The sequence below is a fragment of the Stegostoma tigrinum genome, chromosome 14 (genome assembly GCF_030684315.1).
Source record: "Stegostoma tigrinum isolate sSteTig4 chromosome 14, sSteTig4.hap1, whole genome shotgun sequence".
Taxonomy (NCBI): Eukaryota; Metazoa; Chordata; class Chondrichthyes; order Orectolobiformes; family Stegostomatidae; genus Stegostoma; species Stegostoma tigrinum.
The window spans coordinates 47467206-47488994 of NC_081367.1; the positions used below are offsets into that span (position 1 = coordinate 47467206).

Consider the following 21789-nt stretch of genomic DNA (forward strand, 5'->3'; position numbering starts at 1 on the left):
GCCACTCCAGGTTACCCAGGGGGTACGTACACCAACTAAAGGGAAAAACAAAACAGGAAAAAAAAACAAAGCAAAGAAAATACCCCGGCAGTCGTCACCCCGCACAGTCCCCATTGGCTCCCTGACCAGTTGGGGAAGGCGCCAGCTGGGCCCACTTACCAGATAGGGCCCTCTTTCCTATTCTGGATGAGGGGTTTCATACGGTGGTCTTTCCCCACCGCGCCTTGGCGGCGGCTGCCCCAAGCTTTAGCGCGTCCCAAAGCACGTAGTCCTGGACCTTGGAGTGCACCAGTCTGCAACACTCGGCTGGGGTCAGTTCTTTCGGCTGGCAGACCAGCAAGTTGCGGGCAGACCAAAGAGCATCTTTCACCACATTGATGGTCCTCCAGGCGCAGTTGATGTTGGTCTCGGTGTGCATCCCAGGAAACGGCCTGTAGAGCACGTAGTCCCGTGTGTCAGAGCTGCTCGGGACGAACCTCGACAAATACCACTGCATCCCCCTCCAGACCTCCTGTGCATAGGCACACTCCAGAAGGAGGTGATCGACAGTCTCATTTCCCCCCCGCCCCCGCAGCTGCCTCAAGGGCAGAGATTCCAGGCATGCATAAAGGATCCCTCTGGCAGAGCCCCTCTCTTCACCAGCCAAGCAATGTCCTTGTGCTTGTTTGAAAGTTCTGGCAATGAGGCATTCTGCTAAACTACTTTGGCCGTCTGCGTGGGGAACCACACGACGGGATCCACCCTCTCCTTTTGTCTCAAGGATACTACGTGCTGACCACTGCCTGACGGCCTTGTGGTCAAAGGTGTTTCCCTTCAAAAATTTCTCCACGAAGGACAGGTGGTACGGAACGGTCCAACTACTCGGAGTGTTCCGCGGCAACGAGGCCAGGCCCATCCTTCACAACACCGGGGACAGGTAGAACCTCAGTAAGTAGTGACACTTGGTGTTTGCGTACTGAGGATCTAGGCACAGCTTGATGCAGCCGCACACAAAGGTAGCCGTCAGGGTGAGGGTGGCGTTCGGTACGCCCTTCCCCCATTTTCCAGGTCTTTGTACATGGTGTCCCTGCGGACCCGGTCCATCCTCGACCCCCAAATGAAGTGTAAGATGGCCCGGGTGACCGCAGTGGCACAGGTCCAGGGAATAGCCAGGCCTGCGCCACATACAACAGTACCGAAAGCCCCTCGCACCTGACAACCAGGTTCTTACCCGTGATGGAGAAGGACCAGAGCGTCCACCTGCCCAGCTTCTGCTTCAGTTTGGTGATATGCTCCTCCCAGCTCCGCCGCACCAAACACCCAGCACCCTCAGGTAGTCTGTCCTGACAGTGAAGGGGATGAAGGAGCTGTCATCCCAGTTCCCGAAGAACACGGCCTTGCCATCACCCCTATTGACTTTGGCACCCGAGGCCAGTTCAAACTGGTCGCAGATGTCCAACAGCCTACTCACCAACTGACAATCTGTGCAGAAGACATCGACATCGTCCACATACATGGAGGTCTTGGCCTGAAGGCCTCCGCTGCCTGGGATAGTCACACCCCTCAGGCTCACGTCCTTCCTGCTGGATGCAGCAAAGGGCTCCACACAGCACACAAACAAGGCAGGAGAGAGCGGGCAGATGTGACGGGAAAACTGTCTGATTCCCACCCATTGATTGAGACTGTGCTAAAGATGTTGATGTAGAGCAGCCGGATCCAATTGCAGATGCCCTCCCCGAACCCCAATTTGGAGAGGACGTCCCTCATGTAAGCATGAGAGACCCTGTCGAAGGCCTTCTCCTGGTCCAGGCTGACGAGGCAGGTGTCCACCCGCCTGTCCTGTACGTAGGTGATTGTATCCCTGATGAGCGCGAGGCTCTCAGCGAACTTCCTGCCCAGCACAGGACAGGTTTGGTCAGGGTGAATCACCGACTCCAGGACAGACCTGACCCAGTTGGCTATGACCTTGGCCAGGATTTTGTAGTCCACGTTCAATAGTGAAATGGGACGCCAATTCTTAATTTCTTCCCTCTCCCCCTTCCTCTTGTAAATGAGGGTAATGATGCCCTTCCTCATGGACTTGCAAATTTTCCCCTGCCCGAAGCGCACTATCATACACCTCCAGCAGGTCCTGACCGACCAGGTCCCACAGAGCAGAATACAGCTCGACCAGTAAGCCGTCGCTCCCGGGAGTCCTATTCCTCTCCAAGGACTTGAGAGCTCTGGTCAGCTCGTCCAGGGATATCGGCCGGTCCAGCCACTCCCTCGTGCCATCATTTAAGACCTCTGTGATAGACAACAGGAACGACTCAAAAGCCGTGCTGTCCGTGGGCTTCGCGTCATAGAGGCCGGCACAGAAGGATCTGCTGATCCTCAAAGTCGGGCCGAGACGACGTCATCGAGCCGTTGTCGTCCTTCAGCCGGCTAAGCACAGAGCTCTCTTTGTGCACCTTCTGAAAGAAGAAACGCGAGCACATCTCGTCCTGCTCCACGGAGCGGACTGTGGACAGGAAGATTATCCTGGAGGCCTCCGCAGCAAAGAGCGAGGCTTGCTGGCCCCTCACCTCGCCGAGGTCCTCCATGACATTGACCCCCATCAACTGCAGAAGGAGCAAGTTCTGCACCCTTTTCTAGTTTTCTACGGCTTTCCCCGCCTCTCTCTCTTTCCGAACACCCTTGAGGACAAAGAACCTCTTGATGTTCTCCTTCACCGTCTCCCACCAGTCGCCCGGAGACTCAGGGGTTTCCAACCGGCGTACTCCCTCTTAAGCTCCCTGACGATCTCTGGGGTCAACAGTCGTGTTGAGCTTCCACGTCCCCTTGCTGGTCATCCTGCAAGTGACAGTCGGCTAGCAGGAGGCAGTGGTCAGAAGAACACCGGCTTGGCACCGGTGGACCTGACTGAGAACACCCGTGACACAAACAGGAAGTCTATCCTTGAGTGAATAGACCCATCTGGCCGCGACCAGGTGTATCTCTGCTGCACTCTGTCTGCAGGGGTGCTGAAGACATCGAGCAGCTTGGCGTCCTTCACCGTGCCCATCAAGAATCTGGACATGACGTCCAGTTGACCACCACCCCCCCCACCTGCTGTCCCCACGCCGGATCTTCCATCTGCATCAATGATGCAGTTGAAATCTCTGCCTAGGATGACCGGCCTGGATGTAGCCAGCAGGGGTGGAAGCCGCTGCAGGACAGCCAACCGCTCACTCCGTACCGCTGGAGCATACACGTTGATCAGCCTCAGGGGAGCATTCCTGTAGGTGACATCAGCCACTAGGAGGCCGCCCCCCCCCACGTGAATTTGAGATGGTGAGGCTGCACCTGTTGCAGTGCCTGGGCCCACCAGCGCGCCTTCCTCCTCGCTTTCCAGACCGTCATCCACTCCCCTGGGTCACCTGTCGCCGCCTCCATCGACTCCGGGTTGTCGGGGTGGGGGAGCCTGCAGGGGCGCTTTGCTGGGCTCGGGTCCATCCTGTGGGGCTGGGCCCTCCCTGCACAGCTTGGCCCTCCTGCACATTAGTGGAGTCCTTGCAGGGCCCTGGTGCCTTCCTCTCCTCCAAGGTGGGGGGGGGGGCTGGCCCCGCAATACCCCTGCCGGCGACCTGGGCGTAGATGGTCCCCCACCGCGGGCATGCCCTATAGAGTTGGCCCGCTTCCCCGCAAAGGTTGCAGCTTTTTTTCTTGTGGGCAATCCTTTGCAAGGTTTCCCTCCTCCCTGCAGATGGTGGCTTTGCAGTCAGCCGCCACGTGACCTGACCTACCGCAGGCATGGCAGACTTTAGGTTACCCTGCGTAAGTCAGGTAGCCCTTGCTCCTGCCAATCGCGAAGCTGGACGGTGGGTGTACAATGTTCCTGTCCACGCCCAACCTCAGCGTCACCTTGACCTGCCTCTTACTGGTCCAGATGCCAAAGGGGTCCACGATGTCGGTTAGGTCCCCTTCCACCTTCACGTACCTTCCAAGGAAGGTCAGGACATCAACTGCTGGCACATGCGGGTTGTACACGTGTACAGTCACCATACGGCTCCTCTGCGCTGGCATCATGAACAGCGGGACAGCAGTCAATACAGAGAGGGGGCCCTCACCACCTTTCTCCTTGAAAACCTCCAGGAAGCGCTTGCAAAGCTTGGAACTCCTGAAGGTTACATCGTAAAAACCTCCAGAGAAATCCTGCAGGCAGTAAATGTCCGCAGCAGCGAACCCTCAACAGTCCAACAGGACCCTCTTCACGAAGAAGGTGCGGTCCACAGGTGCACCTTCATCCACCTTCTTCACGGAAACACGGATGGTGTTCCGGACCCCCTGACCTGGGGCACGAGCACTCACTGCAGTCATCGTTGCAGGTTGGCTGCTCCCCGAACCAGCGTTAAGCCAAAGCCAGCATTAAGATCCACCGGTTGCAAGGGTGCACTGCCAACCCGACTCCCTCCTTCCACCTCCAACACAGTCATGCTCTCCTCCTCTCGGTCCACAAAAGAGTGGGTCTTTATTTTGTTCCGGATGTAAGCTGGTTCACTGAGCTGGAAGGTTTGTTCCCAAATAATCAGTCACCATTCTAGGTAACATCAACAGTGAGCCTCTGAAGTGCTGGTGTTATGTCCCACTTTCTATTTATCTGTTTAGGTTTCCTTGGGTTGGTGATATCATTTCCTGTTCTTTCTCAGAGGGTGGTCAATTGATTTGGAGTCAATGTGTTTGTTGATGGAGTTCTGGTTTGAATGCCATCCTTCTAGGAATTCTCATGCGTGTCTCTGTTTGGCTTTGCCCAGTGTATTCAGGAAGGATTCCTGACACAGTATGTATATAGACCAACATGAGGAGAGGCCACTTTGGATTTAGTGCTTGGCAATGAAACAGGCCAAGTGTTAGACTTGTTGGTAGGACAGCATTTTGGTGTTAGCGATCATAACTCTGTTATTTTTACAATAGTCATGGAAAAGGATAGGTACATACAGCAGGGTAATGTTTATAATTAGGGGAAGGGTAATTATAATTCTGTTAGGCAAGAACTGGGTAACATAACATAAAACGGGAACAGATGCTGTCAGGGAAGAGCACTATAGAAATGTGGAGATTGTTGAAGGAATGCATACTGTCTGCTCGACATATTTGTCCTTAGCAGGTAGGGAAGATGCGGATGAGAAATCTACACATTCAGAAACAAATAATTCAGCAGTAGTTTAACTGGCCAAACCATCCCTAAACTTCAAAATTCTGCAAAGCTCTCCAAACCAGAGAATCTTTCTGAAAGCTTGTTTTTTTTATCTCAAAAGTATTATCTTCTACTCAGATCTTTACAGTTATTTTGACCTGCAGTGTTGTGATTCCAGCTGATGTTATCACTGGGCAAGATCCCAGACTGAAACCTGGCTTGATAGATTTGTTTTATTGAGTTTTTTTTTGACAGGGTGTTCTTTCACAAAAACATAAGCAGATTTTGTTTCAATGATAAAACAAGGTGAAAACGAAATTGAATAAATCACTGAACATTAAGTTTAAACATTTTCAAAGAGACAAAATATCATCCTACTATTCCAAAATGAACCTTTACAGATCTCAATCATGTTCCTATACAAGAGACGAATCTCTTTCTTGAACACCTCAATAGGTTAATTTAACTCTGACTTCAACTTTCAGTCTAAGGTCTGATAGCCTTCCCCAGGAGCTTGTGGTTTCTGATGAGCAGGTTACCTTGTTTGTTCTTTTTCACGAATATGTATTTTATAATTTGCATGCAGTCCAGCTGTTGGATATATATTGATACTTAATAGAACAATTTGCCTGGTAAATGCTTAGATTCACTTTCAATTCTTAGCTAGTAGGTAGAATTAGGGAAGTAACGTATGTTCAGTTATGAATATGATAATTTAAGATTGAGATATTTGTGGTTCACATTTTTCTTGCAGTTTAAAACTCATCTGGTTGAGTGCAGACAGGTTAAAAATTTCAGTTTTCTCTTTTGTTTTTTGTTGCAATCCACTATTCAACTGCGATCCCCAGAAACTAGAGTTACTGTGGTCATGTCACTGATCCTAGTGTACTGGAATGGAATGCTAATCTTAGCAATGTTAACCATGGAACTGTCTGTCACTTTTTTTTTAAAAAAGCCTATCTGGGCCACTGGCATCTTTCAGAGGTGAATACCTGTAATCAAAATTTAGAGATTAATTGAATGTAAGGAAGACAGCAAATAGGAAATGCTGTTAAACGGCATACAAAAAAGGACTAAAATGTTTTAATTGTTTAAAACAATGTTAGGAAGTGTGAGGGAAATAGTTTACATTGTTCCTTATGTTATGAACCCTGTGAAGACCAAAACCACAACAGGATATAATTTCCCAAATTACACTAACAGAAGAAATGGTATCAACCAAAATCATAAGTTTTTAAAACTTTGTTCTTATGTCTATTTCTGTTCAATAAAACAATCAAATTGAGGTGAACTGTATTCACTAGAAACTAAGGTGTACTCTTTAAATAGCCAACACAAGATTACTCTTGTAGGTTTAAAGCAACCCCCAACAGCACACGTGGCATTAATCTCAAGCAGAGTTTCTCCAATATTTCCAGATACACTTTCAATTCCTTCATTTTTATTGGATTCAGTTGGCAAGTGGCTTCTGAGGTAAGTTTTTTAATGCTTCCCTGAGTTCCAGGGTTACGTTGTGCAGCAAAAGACACACATTTCCAGAGTCCAACACCTACGCTCGGTTCGCAATAAACAACTGCACCTCCCAGTCGCAAACCACTTCAACTCCCCCTCCCAGTCTTTAGATGACATGTCCATCCTGGGCCTCCTGCAGTGCCACAACGATGCCACCCAAAGGTCGCAGGAACAGCAACTCATATTCCGCGTGGGAACCCTGCAACCGAATGGTATCAATGTGGATTTCACAAACTTAAGTCTCCCTTCCTTCCCCCCCCACCCCACCCCACTGCATCCCAAAACCAGCCCAGCTCGTCCCCGCTTCCCTAACCTGTTCTTCCCCTCTCCTATCCCCTCCTCCCACCTCGAGCTGCACCTCCATTTCCTACCTACTAACCTCATCCCGCCCCCTTGACCTGTCCGTCCTCCTGGACTGACCTATCTTCTCCCTACCTCCCCACCTACACTCCATTTTTACTGGCTCCACCCTCACCTCTTCGACTTGTCTGTCTCCTCTCCACCTATCTTCTCCTCTATCCATCTTCGATCCACTGCCCCCTTTCTCACTATTTATTTCAGAACCCCTTCCCCCTCCCCCATTTCTGAAGAAGGGCCTTGGCCCGAAACGTCAGCTTTCCTGCTCCTGAGATGCTGCTTGGCCTGCTGTTTTCATCCAGCTCTAAACCTTGTTATCTCGGATTCTCCAGCATCTGCAGTTCCTATTATCTCTTCTTCCAGCTTTCTGTTGCTTCTTTCCATAGCTGTTCCCACATGAAGCTCCATTTCATAAATATCCTCAACTGTTCTCCCTTTCCTAAACGAAACTGAACATCTGTTCTGTTCACAATCTGATCCCCTCATTAACTTTTATTTCTTTGGCAAATGAAGACCACCAGATTTCTCAGCTAATGCTACAGCCAAGAAAACCAGTCAAGAAATGAAAACAGAAAATGCTGGAGAAACTCAGCAGGTCTGGCAGCATTTATGGAGAGAGAATCCGAGTTAACATTTCAAGTCTGATATGATTCTTTAGTTGCTGAGTTTCTGCTGCATTTTCTGCTTTCAGTTCAGGCTTACAGGAAGTCACAGTATTTTACTTCTAAAAGAAACTCCTCCAGATAACGAAGTGTGGAGCTGGACGAACACAGCAGGCCAAGCAGCATCTCAGGAGCATAAAAGCTGATGTTTCGGGCCTAGACCCTTCATCAGAAAAGGGGGATGGGGAGACGATTCTGAAATAAATAGGGAGAGAGGGGGAGGCGGACTGAAGATAGAGTATGGGTGGGGAGGCAGGGAGGGGATAGGTCAGTCTGGGGAGGATGGACAGGTCAAAGGGGTGGAATGAGTTTAGTAGGTAGGAAATGGAGGTGCGGCTTGAGGTGGGGATAGGTGAGAGGAACAACAGGTTAGGGAAGCGGGGACGAGCTGGGCTGGTTTTGGGATGCAGTGGGGGGAGGGGGGGATTTTGAAGCTGGTGAAATCCACATCCATACCATTGGGCTGCAGGGTTCCCAAGTGGAATATGAGTTGCTGTTCCTGCAACCTTTAGGTGGCATCAATATGGCATTGCAGGAGGCCCAGAATGGACATGTCATCTAAGGAATGGGAGGGGGAATTGAAATGGTTCGTGACTGGGAGGTGCAGTTGTTTACTGCGAACCATTAAGTGTTCTGCAAAGCAGTCCCCAAGCCTCTGCTTGGTTTCCCCAATGTAGCGGTAGCCACGCCGTGTACAGTGGATGCAGTATACCACATTGGTGGATGAGCAGGTAAACCTCTGCTTGATGTGGAAAGTCATCTTGGGGCATGGGATGGGGGTGAGGGAAGTGGTGTGGGGGCAGGTGTAACACTTTTTGTGGTAGCTCGTCCCTGCCTGCCTAACCTGTGCTTCCCCTCTCCTAGCCCCCACTCCCACCTCAAGCTGCGTCTCCATTTCCTCTTAAGATGCTGCTTGGCCTGCTGTGTTCATCCAGCCCCACACTTTGTTGTCTTGGATACTCCAGCATTTCAGTTCCCATTAGGTCTGATCTCCTTCTCCAGAAACTCCATTTTGGACTCTCTTGCAGCTAAGAACAGACCCCAAATTAAAAGTTTTTGAAGCCATCTTATCTCACTTATTACTTTGCAGAATCAACAATGCTGGCTTATGAAGTTATAGATGGAGGGAATCAAAACTGTGCTATTGCAGAGTTCCAAAATCACTGCTTCTTGCAACAGGAGTTCCATACAGCTGAAGAATAACTCAAGAGACAGAACTGTTACACTCTGAAAGAATGTGTGAAACTAAGTTTATGTTTAATCTTCAAGGTAACCACGAAATGAAGTTGCTATACCAGAAAATTGGGCAAGTACGAAAAAGCTTAATATTGAAATATGAGTCAATCAAGAATGGCAGCAAGTGGTATGATTTACTGCATGCTCTGGTAAATGATATCAAAGAATTGTACTGTCTTACTGCTCATGTGGTTTAACTAAATGAAATCATGCATGTTGTTGTGATTATATTTCTGTCAATGTGTGTGTTATATTCTGTTATTCCTGCATTCTGAACATCATTTTCATATTTTACCTAGAAACAAGAAAAGTTCTGAACTTTGGAAAAGGCACCCTGTGGAAGAAAAATCAACAAAAGTTATGATGTCATGATCAAAATTAATATCAAAATTTATAATCTTGATTTCCTCCAACATGTTCTAATTTCCTACAGGAAACAAAGTAAACTGATGTCAATATAATGGTTAGATACACAATTTGACAAAGGCAACTGTAGATACAATAAAATGTAATAACCAACTAAGCTTAAAAAGGAAGAGTCTAGGCCCGAAACATCAGCTTTTGTGCTCCTGAGATGCTGCTTGGCCTGCTGTGTTCATCCAGCTCCACACGTTGTTATCTTGCATTATTGGTCTCGATGTTCTGTGGGGGCAATCATCAAAGCGTAGGCTGCAAGGGAGGACAGTTGCGAATTAGGAGCAGTCTGAGTTATTGGGTGGGTCAGTTGTGGGAATTTTCTGCCTGACATCCTGGGTAACAATTCAGGGACATAAATCAAAACTGTCTGCGTCAGCAGCGCTCACCTAGAATTACAGATTTTTGTGCAGGGTTCTGTGCAACGGAATTTCACCTGCGGAGCACGTCGCTGTCAATCAGGCAGTTTATGTCAGAAGCAGCAGGTATGCAATGATCACAGATAATCGGGTGATTTTGGTGCGCATCCTGAGTCATCTCGGTTGATCCGGAGACTGCATTTTAATGTTTAATTCTAATACATTTAAAACAGTAATAGGACTAGTGGAGTTTACTGGGCAATCTAAAGATTGCCGTGTTTTTACAGAAGGTACCCTGAGACACTGAAATTAGACTCCAATTCCTGAGTACACGTCATTTTCCTTTCTCTCAAGTTCTCCCTGATTAAAAACGAAGGCCTAAAGAAGAATAATTCCTCCAAGCGTTAGGGCTACTTCTCTCTCCACAGATACTGACAGACCGGCCGAGGTCCTCCAGTATATTCCCCCTAATAAGTAAGATTGGCTCTGAATTATGGAGATTCCATTGAAGTCACATATTGAAATAGAAATTTGACGAGGGTTGTTTTACACTTAGCAAAAAAAGTTAACGTAAGCAATGCCATTTTATTTTAATAACACTCACATAGTTCCGACTGTTAGAAGCATCTGACTTCCTCAACAGGACATGTCGCTCTCACTGTAGCCTTCGTTATCTCTGATCATATCACACCTACGACAGACGATAGGTGAGAACACACCGCCTGATTGACAGCGTCCCGCCCCCCACGTGAAGGGGCGGGGCTTCGTACGCACAGGCCGTTCTAACTTCCCCCCACCTCCACGGGAAATTCACCAATCACAGGACCGGCTGACAAAAGGAGGCAGGCACGCCAACGACGGACACGTTTCACGACTACAAAAGTCGATGTACGACAAACGGTAGCTTTGGTCACGTGTCTTTTTCACTGTGATTCGAAAAGGAAATCCGAATAGAATGTCAGCGCGTAGTTTTTGTCTTTATTTCTAAAAGATAGCCCATTTTACGATTAAAAATGGTAAGTTAAATGGTTTAAATCTATAAACTGGATTCTGTGCAATTTAAAGGAACAGATTGCACACTCACTGCAGAGAATTGAGACTACTTTTAAAATAGGTTCAGGTTTGCAGTTATCTTGTGTCTTTGCCTCTCACGACATTTCGATGAGGAGATGCTTTGGTAGGGCACTGAGCCTCCACGCTGGGAGGGGCCATGTGACTGAGTCATGAGGGACATGGGTCAAGTGAACAGCCAAGGTCTTTGTCTTAGGGTGGGAGAGTCCAAAACTAGAGATAATTAGTTTTAATTCGCGCGGGGAAAGACTTAAAAAGGACTAAAAGGGTCACATTTTTACGCAGAGGGTGTCTGTACGGAATGAGCTGCTGGTGGAAGTTCATAGAATCCCTACAGTGTGGAAACGGGCACTTCGGCCCAGCAAGTCCACGCCGACTCTCAACATCCCATCCATACCCAGCCTCCTATAACCCACCTAATCCACACATCCCTCAATACTACGGGGAATTTTTCATGGCCACTCCACCAAGTCTGCACATCTTTGGACTGTTGGAGGAAACTGGAGCACCTGGAGGGGAAAATTACAAAATTTAAAGGGAATCTGGATGGTTATATGAATAGGAAAGATTTAGACAGATATGGGTCAAATGCTGGAAAAGGACTAGGTCAGAGTGGGATACCTGGTTGGCAAGCATGAGTTGGACCACAAGATCTCTTTCTGTGCTGTATGGCTCTCTGGAGTGATGCTACAATAATATTTAAAAAAAAAATAAAACTGTGGATGCTGGAGATCTGAAACAAAGACAGACTGCTGGAGAAAGAGATAATAGGAACTGCAGATGCTGGAGAATCCAAGATAGCAAAGTGTGAAGCTGGATGAACACAGCAGGCCAAGTAGCATCTCAGGAGCATGAAAGCTGATGTTTCGGGCCTAGACCCTTCATCAGAGCTGAACTCAGGTTTGGCAGCATTTGTGGGAAGAATGCAGAGTTAATGTTTTGATGTCCAAACACTGCATCAGAACTGTTAGTAGCTAGGAAAAAGTGGTATTTACGCTGAAGCCAATGTGGGAAGGAGTCAGGTAAGTGGATAGGTGGAGATGGAGCTCAGACATACGGAAGGTGTAAGTAAACCAGATTACGGGTAGCCAGCCAGGACAGAAGAAAAGCTGAATAAGTGGTAAGAGCTGAGTGAGAAGATGGGCTAGATATGCTGAATGCAACCCGTATAATGTGATCAGAGATAATAAGAACTGCAGATGCTGGAGTCAGAGATAATATAGTCTGGAGCTGGAGGAACACAGCAGGTGTGCCGCATCAGAGGAGCAGAAAAGTTGACTTTTCAGGTTGGGACTGAAATGGGGATGGGGAAGGGCGCTCAGAAATAAATAGAGGCTCAGAAACTGTTTTGTAGAGCACCTGCACTCTGTTCGTGACAAACGATAACACCTTCCGGTGGTGAACCATTTCACCTCCCCTTCCCACTCCCTGGGTGATGTGTCCATCCGGAGCCTCTTCCAGTGTCACAATAATGCTACCCGCAAACTGGAGGAGCAGCACCTCATATTCCGACTCAGAAGTGTACAGCTCAGTGGTGTAAATGTAGATTTTTACCAGTTTCAAAATCTCCCCTCTCCCCTGCCTCCTTGGCCTCTCACAACCTCTTCATCTTCTCACCCGCCTATCTGCCCCTTCCACCTCACTGACCAATCCCCACCACTCCCTGCTTGCACTCACCTATCACTATCTTTCCTGCCATCCCTAGCCTACCCTTCCTCTCTCCATTTATTTCTGAGCTCCATTCCCCCTTCCCATTTCTGAGGCAGGGTCCCAACCCAAAATGCCAACCTTCTTGCTCCATATAATGTGATAATGTGCCTAGGAGTATGTAGGAATGGGTGACTGTTAAAAACGATGTATCTGGCTGTGGGGTTGGTGAAAAGTATGGAATCGGGCAGGAACAGCTTGGGAAGGATGATATCAGGCTCTTAAAGTTATTGGACTCGAGTGTTGCATCATACGGGCTGCAGCGTCCCAAAGTGGAAAATGAGATGCCGCTCTTTGAGCTTGTGCTGAGGCTGGTTGGAAGACTACAGCAGGCCTCTGTTAGGAAAATTGGTGTAGGAATGCAGTGGTGTGTTGAAATGACAGGCAACTGGAAGTTTGGGGTCACTTTTGCAGGTGTCCTGCAAAGTGGTCATCCAGCCTGCATTGTCTCCACAATGTAGAGAAGACAATGTGAATATCGAATACATGAGACTAGATTGAATGAAGTACAAGTAAATCACTACTTCACCTTTTTGGATGAGGATGTAAACATGTAATATTACTTCTGCCATTGCATGGAAGGGTGATGTAGGAGTGCATGGAGATGTTGGAAATAGAGGAGGAATGTATCGGAGGGAATTCTGACAAGCGAAGGGAATATGTGTCAGGAATATTATGGATACCTGATGTTAGAATAGTGGTAATGCTAACAGTTACTACTTTGTAGTGTTTATTTTGAAATGCAGTTTTATTGGTTTTCTATTTGAAAAGCAGAATTGAGTTCAAACTGGACTAATAAGTGACTTGAAACAAAGTGCTGGGAAATTCAGGTCTAGCAGCATCTGAGAGTTAATGTTTTGTTAAGTCTGGTGGTCACTCCAACCAGTACATCCTAAATAGCTAAAATTTGCATCAAGTAGATTTGGTAAGAATGAGGTAAGAGTACAGATGAATATGCTGCTTATGATTTTCTGATATCCATAAGTTTTTGAACAGAATAAGCAGATCAGAATTTAAATATAACTCATTCTTTCAAGAAGGAAGGGAGTCAAAACAGGGAATTAGAAGCTAATAAGATTGATGTCATTTGTTGGAAAAATGCTAGGCTTGATTACTAAAGAAAAACCTAAGAATGCATGTGCATGTGAAAAAATAGATCAGAAGGATCAAACAAAGCCTGTATGGTTTTATGAAAGTGAACTTGTTTTTGAAAAGTGTTTTTTGCTGAGGATGTAACTCTTAAATAGATAAGGAGGAATTAGTAAATATTTTTGGGTTTCCAAAGAGAGTTTAATACTCCAGTAAAGGCAAAAGCTCATGGAGTTGGGAGTAATACTGGGCAGTGGAAAGATTGGATATTGGACGGAAAGTAGGGATAAATGAGTAATTTGAGACTGTTTACAGTCTTGATTGACTTTAGCCGAGAGACCAAGAATAAAATGTCCAAATTTGCTGAGGCAATAACTAAATGGGAAAGTTAACTGTGCAGGGCACAAAGGCAGAAAATTATAGACAGGTTGTACATGAGGACAACAAGATGACAGATGGAGGTTTATAGGAAAGAGAAGAAAAGTAGTATTATTCATTTAAGATTAGATTTTTTAAAAAAGGGCTCATACTTTAAAAAACAGGAATAGGTAATCATATCCCAAAATTTTATATTTTGACACCACCGTCCTCTGCTACCAGTATTATGCCTAAAAAAATAACTATTTAAACTGTTCAAATCCACACTTGAGAGCCTAATTTCAAATCACCTCACACTCATCCCTCTGATTACTAGCTTCCCATTCTTTTATATACCAATCATACCCAATTCACCCTTAATAAATACATCTATCACCTATTCCTTATTCTATTAGGTCTCAAGCACTTCTTCAGACTATAACAGTACCAACCCAGTTTTGGTGATGGATAAAGACCCACAAACAATGTGGCAGTCAAATAAGTTTCTTTGTCCACCGTTGATTTTGTGCCCTGAGACTTCATGGCATCTGTAATTAATATTGAGAATTCTTTCCTCACTCCCTTCTTATTATTTACCACACCGCTGCATCCTTTGGTCTATCTCATCAGCCATTGGAACGGTATTTACGGTTTATACTCAAGAATGTTGATGGAGAAATGTGAGCATTGACTGACAGTTATGAATGCAGTGTATTGACTGGTTTGAGACAGAAGTTCAATTTTGACAGAAGTCCTCAAATATTAGTAAGGAAGACTTTTCAGAGTAAACTGGGCAGGGAGTACCTTGATCCACTACTAGGTAGTCCAATGATTCTGTTCGTCTTAGACTTCTTATATATATTAGTTTTGCAAGCCAGTAAGTTATGTCCATCAAGGGTTTCAATGGCATTTAGAAGTCAACCACATTCCTGTGGATTTGGAATCATGAATAGGCCAGACCAGGTAAGGACACCAGCTTTATATCCCCTAAAGAATGTTAGTAAGCCAGATGTTGTTTCGACAATCTGGGAGTTCCGTAGCCATTGTTTTTGTTTTAGTTCCACATTTATTTATTTAAATTTAAACTTTTCACCTGTGTTTGGGCCTTCATATCTATACATCAGAGTTCATAAATATATAATGAAAAGGTACACTACATAACATACTTTATATCTAATGACTAAATTAAGGCTTTGACAGAGATTATGCTTTTGGTACACAAAGCCTTGGCTAGATTATATCTGGATTCTGCCACCCATTAATATATAGCACCATACCTTATGAAGAATATACTTGTCTTCAGTATGGTACAAATTACCAGAATAATACATGTATTTCTTGGGTTAATAAAGGAGAGATTACTAAACAGTTGTATTATCTGAAATTTAAAAGATACATGATGAGTTTTGTTTGAAATTTTCAATAGGATAATATAGGGGTAGGCAGAGAGAATTTATCTTCGTTCACAAATCTTTCAGGAGTGAAATTAGAAAACAGTTCATGCAAAGGTTGGTAGAAGTTTAGAATCTCTTTTACAAACAAAATGAATGCTTTGCTAATTTTGTTTTATAAAATGTAAAATTAGTTTGTTTTAAAGTATGTGTAATAATATGCTCATTTGAAACATCCAGGCGACTACTATGATAGCGGTTGGTCTGACAGTTGCTGCTGCAGCATTTGCAGGTTTGTAAAATACAATTTAACATAAAAGTACCTATCATAATGAAGCACTTTGTATACTCATTTTTTCTGTTTTATTCATTTGGCTTGCATGTTTATTCCAAAGCTACGTTGTCAGCTTAGCATGAATAGAAATATTTGTCCTGTGTCGATGTGGAGTTGCTATATCTGTGCACTTTACCACTTCATAATATAAGGGTTACACCAAGTAGGAACACTTGGGGTGAAAAGAGAATGAGATGAAACTCATCTGAAGTGTTTGATTTACTGGCTAGGTGCAGTTGGAGAGGTGGAGGCAGTATGTACAATGCAGCTTTAATTTTTTTTTGAATAAAAGAATGGCAAACATTCATCCCAACATGAAACTTAATTCAGATCTTCTTTTCCTTTTTTTAATGTCGCACTAATAGGAGATTAAGAATTACTAATTATTTCACACCCAAGTTCCAAATTATTCAACTCAACTTGTATAATTACTGTGACCAATACACTGTGTTCATTATAAGAAAGTTTTGAAATGTTATAGCATCTGAGCAGAAGTTAACAAAACTGCAGTCATGATGAAAAGACTTGCCCCACCTATTGATGCTGGCTTGTGTCAGGAATCTTCATCTTGTTAGTGTGGCATGCGAAGGGCACCTACACATTCATTCTTGGATTAGACACATCATCTTGGTGGTTGAATGCCTCTACAACATCTCACCTGTCCCCTTTCACTTACTTTATGTAGCAAATGTTTGTGAAAACCTGTTTAACTCAAACATGAACTTGCACTTTATTTAACCCATCCAATTACAGTGATGTCACATACTCATTGGTGCCTATGCAGGCTACATCATTCTTGGACGATCACTTGACATTTTTTTTTAAACATAACCATTAGCTAAAATCATTGCAGCTGCAGCAATACAGTGGATATATGGTTCTGGCTTCATCTTACTTGTGAGAGGCACCCTTTATTCCTTATCACATTTGTGTTGACGACCCAGTCTGTTTTCTTAGGAATTTAGCTGCTACTGTTAGCTGTTAGCCGCATTACCATTTTTTTAAGGTTATTCTACTCCTACTAAACACTCACGCACTCACACTAACCACCCCATTGTGCATTTCTTGGGTAATACAAAAGTGAAATTAGACACGTGCCTATCAGTTTGGATTGCACGATAGCTCTATTTAAACAGATGACATTTCCAATTCATGCTTAATCTCATAAGCAGCCACTGAATATACTGGAGGACTCCTACATACTTAGTGCAAAGTTATACCTTTGATATGTTACTCAGACAGTAAGAACTGCATATGCTGGAGTTCATGATAAGTGTGTTGCTGGAGGAACACAGCAGGCCAGGCAGCATCAGAACAGCAGTATTGTTGACATTTCAGGTCTGGACCAATCTTCAGAAATGGGGAGGGGGAAGGGAGCTCAGAAATAAATAGAGGAGGGGTGGGGCTGGAAAAGGTAGGTGAGATGATTATAGGTGAGTGCAGTTGGAGTGTGGTGGGGATTGGCCATTGAAGTGGGAGGGGCAGATAGGTGGAAGAGAAGATGGACAGTTTGTGTCCAGTCAAGAAGGCAAGTATGAGAGGGAGGGTTGGTCATGGGATGAGGGCGGGGTGGGGAGATTTTGAAACTGGTAAAATCCACGTTTAGGCCATTGTACTGTAGGTTCCTTGAGGTGCTGCTCCAGTTTGCAGGTGGCATCATTGTGACACTGGAGGAGGCCACGGATGGACATGTCACCCCAGGGAATGTGAAGCGAATAGGGGAGTCTCAGAAAGGCCCTATGAAAGACACATAGGGATGGGAAGGGAAATATATCTTTGGTTGTGGGGTCAGATTTAGATGGCAGAAGTGGTGGAGAATATGTTGGATGTGGAGGTTGGTAGGGTGATATCTGAGGACAAGGGGGATTCTATCTTTATTTTTGTTGGGGGGGAGGGGATATGAGGGCAGAGGTGTGGGAAACGCAAGAGATGTAGTTGATGGAATTTTGACCACAGAAGGGGGAAGTTGCAGTCCTTGAAATAGGAGGATATCTGGGATCTGTGGGAATGGAATACCCCATCTTGGACCAGACGAGGAGGAAAATTGGAAGAGGCGGATTGCATTCTTGCAGGAAGGTAGGTGAGAGGAGGTATAGTCTAGGTAGCTGTGGGAGATGGTGGGCTTAAAAAATATGTTGGTTTCGAGGCAATCACCAGAGATGAAGACAGAGGTCCAGGAAGGAAAGGGAGAAGGGGATGGTCCAGGTGAATTGGAAGTTGGGGTAAAAACTGGAGGAGCAGCACCTCAGGAACTGACAGCCCAATGGCTTAAACGTGCATTTCACCAGTTTCAAAATCCACCCACCCCCACCCTCATTCCATGACCAATCCTCCCTCATATCTGCCTCCTTGATCTGACACAACCTGTCCGTCTTCTCTGAGACAGTCGGAACTGCCGATGCCGGAGTCTGAGATAACAAGGTGTAGAGCTGGATGAACACAGCAGGCCAGGCAGCATCAGAGGGGCAGGAAAGCTGATGTTTTAGGCCTGGACCCTTCAGAAATTGGGGAGGGGAACAGGTCTCTGAAGGAAATGGGGTTGGGGGGGAGGTGATAATAGAAGGTCGATAGAGGAGCAAATAGGTGGAGAGAAGACGGACAGGTCAAGGACGTAGGGATGAAGCCAGTACAGGTGAATGTAGGTTGGGAGATGGGATGGGGGTTGGTCAGTGAGGTAGGAGGAGTGGATAGGTGGGAGAAAAGACAGACAGGTCAAGGAGGCAGGGATGAGATGGACTGGTCTTGGGATGAAGTTGAGGGTAGGGAGATTTTGAAACTTGTAAAATCCACATTGAGACCATTGGTCTGCAGGGTTCTCAGGCAGAATATGATGTGCTGTTTCTCCAGCCTTTGGGTGGCATCATCGTGGCACTGGAGGAGGCCCAGGATGAATGTCATCCAAGGAGGGGGAGTTGAAGTGGTTCGCGACTGGGAGGTGTTGTTTGTCATGAACTGAGCGTAGGTGGTCCGCAAAGCAGTCTCCAAGCCTCTGCTTGGTTTCCCCAATGTAGAGGAGACCACAGCGGGTACAATATACCACATTAGCAGTTGTGCAGGTGAACATCTGTTAAATGTGGAAGGTTTTCTTGGGGCCTGGGATGGAGGTGAGTGGGGAGGTGTAGGGGCAGGTGTAGCACCTCCTGCAGTTGCAGGGAAATGTGCCAGGCGTGGTGGGGCTAGTGGGGAGTGTGGAGCAGATGAGGAAGTCGTGGAGGGAGCAGTCCCTCTGGACGGCACATAACGGTGGGGAGGGAAATATAATCCTTCGTAATGGGGTCAGATTGCAGGTGGCGGAAGTGGCGGAGAATGATGTGTTGAATCCAGAGGTTGATGGGGTGATACATGAGGGCAAGGGGAATTCTGTCATTGTTGTTATTGCGGGGAGGGGGGCTGAGGGCTCAGGTGCAGGAAATGCGAGAGATGCAGTTGAGGGCGTTTTTGACCACTGTGGACGGGAAATTGTGGTCCCAAGACCAGCCCATCTCTTCCCCGTCTCCTTGACCTGTCTGTCTTTTCTCCTATCTATCCACTCCTTCGACCTCACTGATCAACTCCCATCCCAACTCCCTACCTACGCTCACCTGTACTGGTTTCATCCCTGCCTCCTTGACCTGTCCATCTTCTCTCCACCTATCTGCTCCTTGATCCACCTTCAATCATCACCTCCCCTTCTTTATGTTTATTTCAGAGCCCCCTTCCCTTCCGCCATTTCTGAAGAAGGGTCCTGACCTGAAACGTCAGCTTTCTTGCTCCTCTGATGTTGCCTGGCCTGCTGTGTTCATCCAGCTCTAAACCTTGTTATCTCTGTCCGTCTTCTCCCACTTCATTAACCAATCCCCACCACTCCCTATCCGCACTTAGCTATCATCATCCCACCTACCTTCCCCAGTCCCACCCCTCCTCTCTCTCCTTATTTCCAAGCTCCCTTTCACCTCCCTGTTTCTGAAGAAGGGTTCCGACCTGAAACATCAACTTCCTGCTCCTGTGATGCTGCCTGACCTGCTGTGTTCCTCCAGCTCCATGCTGTGTAACTTCTTGATATGTTAGTTACTTTTTCAATATGTTTGTTCTTCCTTTTTAGGCCGCTATGTTGTTAAAGCTATGAAGCATGTGGAACCCGCTTTGAAACAAACTATTCAAAGCCTACCTAAGTCGGTTAGTTTCTGTTTTGCAGTTTATTGAATGCAGAACTTCACTTTTCTAAGTGTTCATTTTCCTGAGCTGGTCTTCCTCTGCTAATAAAGGATTTTCCTATAACACATGCTCTGGAAATGCGAATTGGCTACAACGTGATTGACGAGTGGGGGAACAGTATTTGTAAAACGTGAACTTTGTGTTGGCTATAATCGATCACCACAATGTTTAGCATTCGAGAACTGCGACAATAAAGCAGAAACACAAATTTGCATGATGTTCTTGTATTATGTTGAAAAGATACATCATGATCATTACACACATCTGGAAAATTTGTGATGCAACAAATTTTGACTTTTCAAATTCATAAACGATCAGAATGTCAGTCAGATTGATAAAAATAGTAGAATTAAGCCTCAGTCCAAATTAGGCAATGGGGTTCTCAAAGAACAATCATGAGAAAATAGTGTGAGGAGATAATCAATGTCAGAGTCCAGTCCTCTGATGAAGGGTCTAGGCCCGAAACGTCAGCTTTTGTGCTCCTGAGATGCTGCTTGGCCTGCTGTGTTCATCCAGCCTCACATTTTATAATCTTGGAATTCTCCAGCATCTGCAGTTCCCTTTATCAATGAGGGATTGTGACAGGTTCATATTGTTAGTGACAATGTAGTATAACTGCACATTGGGTAGTTTTGCTGGTGACTGGGAGATGCTGCTAGTGAGCACGTGGTGTGATTGCCAGTGATTAATTGTTGTTGGTGTTTCTGATGGGTAAATGGTCTTACCCTTGAATGCATTTAATTGTTGGAGTCAGGGCAATGCTGTTGGAAAGCAGCTTGATACTGTTTCTAATTGAGCTTTGCCACTGTTGGTGATTGCAATTTTCTCCAATGACCAAGTGATGGTGCTGGAGATTAGACAATTATTCTTGGTACCTGGTTTTTACAGCTGGGGTTTGATTGTTGGTGTTGAGTACTGGAATGATATTATTTTCGGGAATTGCTGGATACTGCTGGTGTCCTTGTTTCTTTTGGAAGCTGGATGCAGTTGGTGACCATAGGTTTTTTTTGTTGTCAAAAGGATGCTGCCTGTGGTAGTTCAGACTTAGTGCTGATAGGTGATTAGTGCTGCTGGCGGTAGCAGATTGTAGCTGACGGCTCACTATTTGTGTTCATGACTAGGTGATAATGAGTGTCATTGAAGTTTGGGTATGAATGTACAATGTGTTGGTATGTGGGAAGCAAATCCATGGCTGCAATGAGGAAGAATCTGTAAATCTGCTCATTACTGTCTGCTTCTGCAAACCATGATGATTTTAGCTGTAAACTGAACTCTGGCGTTTTACTGACTTTCTCACTTCCATTTAAATAATGCTACTTGCGACTGGATGAAGCTAACACTGAAGACTGGCACTAATACTTATAGGAGAGTGGTGAGGAAGAATTTTGATTGGTGTTAGTCTGCCTCTAACCCTGCTTGTCCCATTGGCCCTGTTATTAATATAGCATGTCATTCTATAACAGGATGTTGCATGAGAACGCAACTATCACATTTTAGCAGAACCCCCCTGTATTAAATAGGAAATGAGAATTTTTTCAAAAGTTTTATATATTTTAAATGGCTTAACATTCTTATTTCACGCATGACCTACATCTTATGTTCATGTTCTTTGTTCCCAGAAGTAATGTTAGAATCTAGATCAGACTTCCCTGTGCGATCAGTGAAATAAATGTCATTTTGGGTTGCTCCTAACTGCATAGCAGGGAGTTTTTATAAATTTTCACTAAATTTATGGCCTTGATCAAAATTTATAAGGATTGTTCTAGGTGCTTCACTAAGCTAACAAAATGAAAACCATGGATCTAAGTGCAAAACAGAGGCTAGATGCTCTACAGCAATGTCTCAATCCCAGAAACTCATTGTTTCCATCATCTCTTCTGCTTAAGCTAGAAAAAAAAAGATGGAAATGTACATTGAACATTTCTCTGGATATTCATAGCAGGACAATTTGCTTTTTTTAAAAGTTATTCAC

The 21789-nt window shown here is 45.4% G+C and overlaps 2 protein-coding genes across 12 annotated transcripts in view; one reads left to right on the forward strand and one right to left on the reverse strand.

The window, feature by feature from the left end:
- LOC125457933 (uncharacterized) overlaps window positions 1–10446 on the reverse strand; it is an 839746-nt gene extending 829300 nt beyond the window's left edge. For 4 of the 7 annotated variants that reach the window (XR_009446670.1, XR_009446669.1, XR_007248700.2 and 1 more), the window contains exon 1: window positions 10279–10445. The gene's annotated coding sequence lies outside the window, so the exon portion shown is untranslated. Of the gene's footprint in view, window positions 1–10278 lie in introns of all 7 variants that reach the window. The other 3 variants (XR_007248703.2, XM_048542737.2, XM_048542739.2) reach the window with 2 other exon arrangements.
- Window positions 10447–10511: 65 nt separating this feature from the next.
- dnajc19 (DnaJ (Hsp40) homolog, subfamily C, member 19) overlaps window positions 10512–21789 on the forward strand; it is a 30450-nt gene continuing 19172 nt past the window's right edge. For 2 of the 5 annotated variants that reach the window (XM_048541569.2, XM_048541568.2), the window contains exons 1-3: window positions 10518–10690; window positions 15530–15581; window positions 19705–19778. In XM_048541569.2, the coding sequence (XP_048397526.1) occupies window positions 10688–10690; window positions 15530–15581; window positions 19705–19778 (129 nt within the window). In that variant the 5' untranslated portion in view covers window positions 10518–10687. Of the gene's footprint in view, window positions 10691–15529; window positions 15582–19704; window positions 19779–21789 lie in introns of all 5 variants that reach the window. The other 3 variants (XM_048541567.2, XR_007248617.2, XM_048541570.2) reach the window with 3 other exon arrangements.